At 44.3% G+C, this 9,330-nt stretch overlaps 1 protein-coding gene across 1 annotated transcript; it reads left to right on the top strand.

The window, feature by feature from the left end:
• Positions 1-278: 278 nt before the first annotated feature.
• On the top strand, positions 279-8,017 carry PROK1 (prokineticin 1). The gene is made up of 3 exons (XM_032804902.1): positions 279-350; positions 3,437-3,562; positions 7,898-8,017. The coding sequence occupies exons 1-3, from the start codon at positions 279-281 to the stop codon at positions 8,015-8,017; spliced, it is 318 nt and encodes a 105-aa protein (XP_032660793.1).
• The last annotated feature ends 1,313 nt before the right edge of the window (positions 8,018-9,330 follow it).

Raw genomic sequence — 9,330 nt, 5'->3', positions numbered from 1 at the left:
GAATGATAGTCTTCTCATTCTAGTTTATTAATTCTGCCCCCACCCCCCACCATCCCCCTATCAGCAGAGTTGGGTCTCATCTGCCTATTCTGAGATCATCAGAAAAAAACATCACATCAGTGAAGGAGATTGAAGGGGCTGAGATGTTATATACAGAGCCAGGCGAGGGAGGGTGTTCACAGATCTCATCAGGAGGAGAGCGAGGAGAAAGGGGACAAGGACTTCAGACACCTCTGGCACACCAGAGAGAGAAGAGTTTCCTTATTTTCCTAGTCACCATGAAAACGGTCATCCAAATCTTGTGCTTCTTCCTTTTAATAACTTTTTACAAATGTGCAGTCATCACTGGGGTAAGTCTGACTTCCTTGCCTATCTAATGTCACATCTGAACATGTCTGAGATCTTGTATTCCTTCTGAGATGTGGGTGGTATGAGATTCCCTAAGATCGGAGAATATAATCGCATCTTTAGCAGTGAAGATATTTATTATTTTCTGTAATTCAGAAAAGAATTTCCTCCTGAAAGCTCAAATCAGAATACGAACAGCAAAAATGTATACTGATGCTTGAAGATATAAGCAATCTTTATATTAATTATAATGAAATATCATTGTGTGTGTATTAGCTCAAATTTTGGTCCCAACAGATCAGTAATAAAAAATAAGCAATCCTAAACCCAAGAGAAATGCTTGTGTGGTTTTAATTTTCTGTTTCTGATGGAAACTCTTAGTTTGAACTAAATCAAACATTCCTCCACCAGCACTTGCTGCTCAGTGAATCTGAAAGTGACATGGACTATAAATGAAAAGTGAAACAGACTTGATTCCTCCACCCTTGCATTTGAGCAGGAAGTTATAGAAAAAAATTAAAGAAATTGAATAAAGAGGGAAAAATGTGTTATGATTTTTACATTTGTTTGGTTTCTATAGAGGTTTATTAGTAACACAAATAATGGTTTTAATTATACATGATTTTTTTTGAGCTGTGATCACTCGTATCTAATTAAATTCTCTCTGGAATGAGACACGGCTAGCTGAATGATACAAGGATCCAGTACTTTTTAATGAGTTAGACTAAACACTAAATTCTTACTCACTGATCATCTTTTATACTCTATCAGCGATGAATCCAGAGAGAGAAATGTCTGCAGATAAAAATCAGGCTGGGGAACTGTTCATAACAGTAGCATGCCACAAACTGGTATTTGAGTGGGGGAGGGGAGAAATGTTAAAAAGTTTTCAAGCTGAGAAAAATATCAAGTTCTAACAAACTCAACACAAAGGTCAGGATATGTTAACAGTCACGGGCCCATGAGTATTTTGGGGGCTTTGATCTCAGGAGGTACTGAGCATCCAAACAGTCACTGACTTCACTAGATGTGATAGGAACACAGCACCTTCAGAAGGAGGTCCTGATCTTCAGCTGGCATAAGCTGTCCTAGCTCCACTGAAGTCAATGTAGCCTATCTGCCCGAGCATCCCAATTAACATCAGTTTCATTCATTTATATCCAAAGAATTAAGAGTTGATCTCAAGAGGAAAAAAAGATCCAAATTTAAAGAGAAAAGGAGAGAGGCAAAAAGTCCAAGCGATGTATTTAACTAGTGTTCATTTGCATTGGAGGTGTACGAATTCTGCTTATGTGAGAGCATGATATTATTAAGCTGCTCTTGGGTTACAGTGAACTCTGAGTTGTTGGAGGGGCCAGACTGAAGTCCAAGCACAGAGCAATAGTGAGATTCCTGAGCATCACTCCATAGCCCCTTATGTTTCTTTACATTTCAAACTCCTGGCTTCCCTTGTTTTCCATTTCAGAGACATGAATTCAGAAAAGGATTAAAATACAAAAAAGCGGATTCATTTTCTCATGACAGAAAGCAAATCCTAGACTATCCCTTTCTTCTCCCTGCAAATAAATTTGTAGTGGAGACTTCTTATGTCCAAGAAATTGTTTAAAGAAGAGAACTTCATTTCAAAAGAGGAATGTACAATTTGTTTCCCTCCCCCTCCCCAGTGCAAAAAAATAAATTCACACCTGCCTTTCTGTGCAATTTGAGCCCTATCCTGGTCCTACAGCTGGAAGTTTTACCATTGACTTAAATAGGATCAGCATCAGACTCTCCTTCTAAAAGGTTTATGTTTTTTTACACCTTACTGATCAAATCTAGTTTGTTTTAAAAATTGAAACTTTTATAGTTGCTCGTCTGTTTGTCTCTCAAAAGCACACACAAATACTCCACAAGAGATTGCAATCCTATCCCACTGGTTTCCGTCGTGAACCCCAATATTCTTTCTTTTAAAGTCTAGTGGCTATCCTTAGTCTGATAAAGCACACAGAACAAAGACCTTTTTCACTTCATTTCATCCATTGTTAAATGGAACACTAAAAAAAAATAACCGTAGAATGACGACACTCCACCACCAAGTAAACAGTAAAGATTCTCAAAAGCAGCAAAACACTCCCACTGATTTCAGTAGGATCACTTCTGAAAATAAAGTCTGTGTAAGGGAGGGGATTAGATTCTAGCCATGTGTGTAATTTTAGCAGCTGAGAAGCTAAAACCTGTGGCCTTTTCTCAGCCCAGTCTCCCATTGATTGGCTAATATCAAGCAAGCTGATACCAAATGTCTCAAACCAGTGTAAGTGGAGCATTTCATCACTCTGCACTGTACAGTAGCTTGGAGATTTTGGATATGGGAAATAAGAATGCCAGGTAGGGGCACTTTTCAAATGCCTAATTGGATCCCTTTTTCCAAAGTTAAAATCTGTACAGATTGTCAAAAGGAAAGAACTTCCTTTAGTTCTCAGCATTTCCTACAATATTTGGGCCTAGAACCACGATCTTCGGTTACATGTTACCTGTTCCCAGCATTCAGTTTTTGGCTCCCAGATTCTGGTGAATGAAAGATCTGGGGCCAGATCTTCAGCCAGTGTAAATCAGCATGGCTGTTAATTTCAATGGGAGCAAAACTGATTTCTGCCAGGATCCTGATCCCTGACTGACTATAATGCAAACAAATAAGTGACTATTTTATTATGAAGCCATTAGTTTATTGCTGGGCTGCCTTGAACTCAGCATGGCTGGCTTCCCTAGCTCACCTTGTATATCATAATTGTCAGCCTCAGGAGCACAAAGACCTTTCGTCTCTGTTGGCATCTAAGTCCTGAACGCGTCAGAAGAGCTCATGTAAAGCCATTCTAGACAGAACTGGATTCTCGCTCATCACAAGGCCTCATCAACTTAACCTGAGATGTGTGGCTTTTAAAGTGTCTCTTGTTCCGATTAAGAATTGATGCTGGTCTTTGAAGCACTTGCCAGCCGAGCTCAGCTTGACTTATTTACCGATCCTCCTGGAACAGGAATTTTCCCTGGCACATGCTAAAGCCTATCTGAATGCACCTCTGGCTAATTGGTGTTTGTTTTGCCTCCCCATTAGGCGTGTGAGAGGGATCTGCAGTGTGGAGCCGGGACATGCTGTGCAATCAGTCTGTGGCTTCGAGGGCTCAGGATGTGCACTCCACTGGGACAGGAAGGGGATGAATGCCACCCATTCAGTCACAAGGTATGGCCCAGCAGCCTTAACCCTTTCACAGCCTAGTCTAAGCAATGACCCAGGGGCTGATCTTTTTCAATACTGCTGCATCTATATTTTCTAGATCTACTCTTCTTTGGGAGGGATGAGTTCAAAGCTAGTTTTTTGTTTTAGTCTAGGCAGTGCTATAACCCGGCTAACCAGATACTGTATGGTATGTTCATGGCATACAGAGAATTCTCTTGCAGGAAGATTGCAATGTAACATTACCTTATTTCTCAATAAGCATAGAAGAGCCCAAAAACAGAGAGAGAGAAAATAGGCTGCTCGCCAAAACAGAGGCACAACTCATCCTAACTTACTCTAGACTGGCTTTCTGCAGAGGGACTCCAATTACAGACGTCCCTACAAAGCCCCGTAGCCTACTAGCAAGACTAGAAAACCCCTTAGGATTTAAAAGGGCAGCTTGTAATTTTTACAGTTTAATATACCTCTCTAGTCTGAAGGACTTTCAGGGATCGGGATGCACAATGCCACCCATCTGTGGATGTATATGCTAGTGGGGCAGATACTGATCTGGGACCCAAGCACTCTGGGCTCTGCTCTCAAACTGAGAATCCCTGCATGGCCTGTGGTAACTAATATGTGCCTCAGTTTCCCCATATTTGCATCAGCACACAGAGGCTTACCCAAACATGCAGAGCTGAAAAGAGAATCCAGGAGTCCTGACACCCGGCTTTGAGGCTTCCCCTACCATGACCACTTGCGCTTTCAGCTAGATCCTCAAACAGCACTCTACTAACATCAACCTGTCACAGCTTCTACAGGTCACAGCTGACCTATGGCCAGAGCTGTACAAGCCTGTTTAACAGCTCAACTAGTGCGATGCATGTGGCTCCAGGGGGCTCAATCTGTGCATTCAGTTTATTTAAAGAAAGGTGCTTTTGTCACTTGAGATTGAATTCTTTAAATACTCAACAAAGCAAACCAGAAGCCAGGATAACATCTGTGAACCTTCAAAACTCAGTGGCTTTGTCCAGCACACAGCACAAAAGCCTTGGGATTACCCCAAAGTGGGAGTACTTACACCAGTTGCTAAGGCCTTTGAGGGACTCTGCTAATAACTCCTCAGATATTGATCTCGTAGGAGGGAGACTCAGTAAATAATGCAGGGCGCTCTGCCCGGGATCAGCCTGCAGGAGACTGGGAAGATTCAAAAGGGATCAGACTTTATTAAAATCACTGTGAAGGGGAAATAAAGATTAATTCTTGAGGCTTAAATTTCATAAGGGATTGTTTTGAAAAGTCAGGAGATAAACATCTGTCAGCTCCTCACCTCTCCATTTAATACGAGGAAGGAGGGAGAGAGGATGGGGGATGAGAAGGACCAATGGAGGAGAGGCAAAGGAGGAAGCTGAAGACATTGGGGAATCCAGGCCCTTTCCATCCTGGGTGTTCTAATGTTGAATCTCAGCAAAAACAGCTAAATGATTGCTGCTGATAGCCAAGGGATAGTTTATCCCAATAATTTGCCCCGCTCAGCCCCTTTCATTATTGAGGCCCTCCACGTGCTGTATAAGTTTCCTTCTGAGGGAAGCATTATCCCCATGATAAAGCTAGGGGAAACTGAGGCACAGTGGTCTAGATTCTGCAACCTTTATTCAATGAGACTACACCTGTAATGGCTGCATAACCAGAGGCTTCAGGCCAGCATTGCCAAGAGCACAGCTGGGGCCAGTGGGCCAAGCTGTTGCAGAAATCTGTCTGTTTATTACCGCCCAAACAGATGCCATGTTCTTTTGAACATCTAGCCCTAAGTGACTAGCCCAGGATCAGAGAGAGGAGATGGGCAAGATGATATCTTTTATTGGACCAATTTCTGGGGTGGGGGGAAGAGAGAGAGACAAGCTTGAGCAACTGTGGCTCAAAAGCAAATCTCTCTTACCAATAAGAGATATTGGCTCACTCATCTCATCTCTCCAATGTCCTAGGACCGTCACAGCTACAACACTGCGACACCTAGAGTCACGCAGCCACTGGTGGAGTTGGGAATAGAACCCAGGGGTGAAATCCCAACCTTCTCCACAAAAAAAGCAGCAGCAAAACCCAGTTAACTTACATGGGGCCCAGCCACTAATCTCTAGCGTGTGTTGTATCCACCAGGAGATGGAGCAATGACACAGCAGTTCAAGTGGCAGGTGAAGGTTTATAAGCAAATTTGAACGACCTAGGGAAACCAAAGAGCTTGCCTGGGATTATATATTACAGACAGTCAAGGGGTTCCCAGGAATCTCTAAATACATCAAGGGGTGAACATCAAGGAGGGAGAACTGTTGAAGCTAATGGACAGCGCTGGTACAAGAACAACTGAGGATACACCCCGCCAGAAATAAACTGAAGCTGGAAATTAGAAGCAGGTTTCTAATCAAAGGACAGAGGTTGTGGAACAGCCTTCCAGTAAAAAAAGTGTGTGTGGGGGGGGAGGGGGGGCTCAAACAACCCAAGTGATTTGAAGGTGGAGTTTGGTAAGTATGTGAATGGGATTCTGACAGGGTTGCCTGTGATAGCAGGGACAGGATCTCATAACCCAGCAGGTCCCTTCCAGGCCTATGCCCCTATGGATTCTCTAGTGTCTAGAGGTAAGGAGAAAATTAATCAGTATTCCTTTCTCCCCCAGAAATCTGGTGCAATTAGTCCCCAGTCACAAACATCCACACAACAGGACTACTTACTCCAAACTTCTCCTCCCACTACACTTCACAGGGCCTGATCTTGCTCTCACGCATGTCAATCAGGACCGGGTTCAGTGGCCTTGCACCAGGAAAGGGGAGAGGAAAATCAGGAGCACTGCGCATCACAGTTCAGTTAACTCTTGGGAATGATGTGTACTCACTGCGGGCGGCAGGGCCAGCTCTAGCCATTTCGCTGCCCCAAGCACGGTGGCACGCCACGGGGGGCGCTCTGCTGCTCGCCAGTCCCACAGCTCCGGTGGACCTCCCACAGGAGTGGCTGTGGAGGGTCTACTGGTCCCACGGCTTCGGTGGAGCATCTGCAGGCACGCCTGTGGGAAGTCCACCAGAGCCACCTGCCGCCCTCCTGGCAACTGGCAGAGTGCCCCCTGCGACATGCTGCCCCAAGCACGCATTTGGCGCGCTGGGGCCTGGAGACGGCCCTGGCGGGTGGGTCTGAATGCAGGCAGCATGGCTGACTTCAATGGAACTTCTCACACCAGCGGAGGGTCTGGCCCTCCCGTCCCTGTAACAGGGAGGAAGTTGAAGCTAGACAAATTCAGGCTGGGAAGAAGGCATATATTTATAACAGGGGAGCTCATTAACCACTGAAACAATTTACCAAGAGTCACAGTGGATTCTCCATCACTGACCATTTTTAAATCATGATGGATGTTTTCCTACTAGATCTGTTCTAGGAATTATTATGGGGTGGTTCTCTAGCCTGGGAGATACAGCTGGTCAGACTAGAGGATCACAGAGGTCCTATCTGGCCTTGGAATCTCCAAATCCATGAAAAGTGAAGTAGAACAGAATGAGAAACAGGTGTGGGGGGAGGGAGGACCTCCTGCAGATCCCAGCACCTCTGGAAGTCAAGCTGTTCTTATGTCACTGCCCACTGGGATTGTCAAAGAAGCCAAAGTGACTTTCAAGGGGAATTGGGTGCCTTAGCCCCTCCACCCCTACTTTAAAGGCCTAACTTTACACACCCCAGTGTGAAAATGGTGGTTCCTAGATTCTGGGGAAAGAGGCAGCATTGTCCAATAGTGAAAGCAGTGGGCTCGGACTCAGGGCCCTTGGGTTCTGTTCCCAGCTTGGCTCACGACTCACCGTGCAATGTACTGCAAGGCACTGAATGGGGCTCTACTTGTTGTGACGATGCGGTTCTGGCGGGACCCACTGAGAGTGCCAATTCAGGATCAATTGCTCAAACAGGTCAGTCACAGCCAAAGGCTGGGGTTTTTCCACCTCTGAGGTAAACCAAACCAGCCAGACAAAAATGACTTCAGTTTCACCCCACTGACCAACCACAAGTCACACAAGCAATTTCCTTTTGGGGACTTGACTCCTGAGTTTGGAACACTTGGCATTGACAATACTGCATCTGATCAGTCCTATTAAAGCCAGTAGGGATTACTCACATGGCCAAAGTTATCCATTAGCTTAAGTGCTTTGCTGGATTGGGGCCAGAGTAAAGAACTTCAGGATTTGGCTCATTGTCACTGAACATGAAACCCCTACAGGAAGATAGGGAGAAGTCTGTTTCACCCAGCCAAGGATTTTCCTAGCATTGCTCTGTGGTTAAAGTTCTGACATTTTTTGCAATGTCTTTTGTCTCTTCCATTTTCTCCTCAAGGTCCCTTTCCTTGGAAAACGCCAACACCACACTTGCCCGTGTTTGCCAAACTTTATATGCTCCAGGTTCATTGATGGCCGATTCCGGTGTTCAGTAGACTTCAAGAACATAGACTTTTAACAAACAGGAGAGCACTTCAGAGCCCTTCTCAGCTAGAGAACTGGGCAGCACTACTCTCAGAAATGAGCACCACCTGCTGCCTCTTTTTTTTTTTTTTATTTCTCTTCACCACCACCACCACCTATTCTACACAGTGAGTGCAAAGACAAAAAATATGGGCAAGGGAGATTTTCAAAGGCACAAACAACATTAAGCACTGAGTTAGCATTGCTGTCAGTAGATCTCAAAGCACATTACTAAAGAGGTTAGCATCATTATCCCCATTTTATAGATGGGGAAAACTGAGGCACAAGTAGGCAAAGTGAATTACCCATGGTCACTCAGCAGATCAGTGGCAGAGCCAGGAATAGCACCTGGGTCTCCTGCGTCCAAGTCCAGTGCTTTGTCCATTAGTCTGTGCGTATTCTCTTAACTCCCATTGACTTTCAATGAGTTGGGTGCCTAACTGCCCTTTGAAAATCTCCCCCAACCTTCTGAAAATGCCACTTTGCATGTAACAAAAGGGATGCTGTCAACAATACGCCAGACCCAACATTTATTTTATATAGCGGAACAAAGGGGTTTTACTAGAAAGGTTTAAGATTAAAAGACTAGGGCAAATTGTGTAACCCTCACTCATCTGCTTCAGTGATTTCTCACACAAATAACCCCTGTTTTGTTATTCTCATTAAGGCACTGAGCTCATACTGAACAGCTATGAGATGCTTGAATAAAAATAATATAAGCCTGGAGGCAGAGGCAGGCTGCAGCTTAAGGCATCCACTGTCTGATCTGCTCCGTGCAGCCTTCCATCTTGCAAATGGAAGATGAACTTGGCCTGTGCAGCCAAACCCCACATCCATGCAGTCCTGTTGTATCCAGTGCGTCTACTCTGGGAGCAAGTACTGATCAGAGCAAGTACAGGCATTACAATCAGGCTAGTACAGGGGAATAGAAACTGAAACAGAAAATAATCAACAGGTGAAAATAACCAGCATAATTTCATTAACCAACCACAGTGAAATGCTAAACTGAAGACCAGCTCTGTGGAGCTCAAAAACTTGTCTCTGTAACCAAACAGAAGTTGGTCCAATGAAAGCTATTACCTCACTCCTGTATGTGTCTCATATGGCCTGGGACCCACACAGCTACTACAACATTGCAAAATAAATAGTGTAAATTCTTTTTTCCATTTCTGAAAGTCTCAGCTGGTCAGAAACTTTGATAGAATCATACTTTGTGAGAACCTACAGGTCCATCAAATCAAAATGCTTTGCAAAACTTGGTTGTTTGCACTGGAATTTCCTTTTAGAAGAGAACTGGGGAAAAAAGCT

This window comes from Chelonoidis abingdonii, chromosome 4 (assembly GCF_003597395.2).
Source record: "Chelonoidis abingdonii isolate Lonesome George chromosome 4, CheloAbing_2.0, whole genome shotgun sequence".
Lineage (NCBI taxonomy): Eukaryota > Metazoa > Chordata > Testudines > Testudinidae > Chelonoidis > Chelonoidis abingdonii.
Note: the sequence above shows the minus strand (reverse complement) of the source record. Positions and strands in the feature narration are given on the sequence as shown.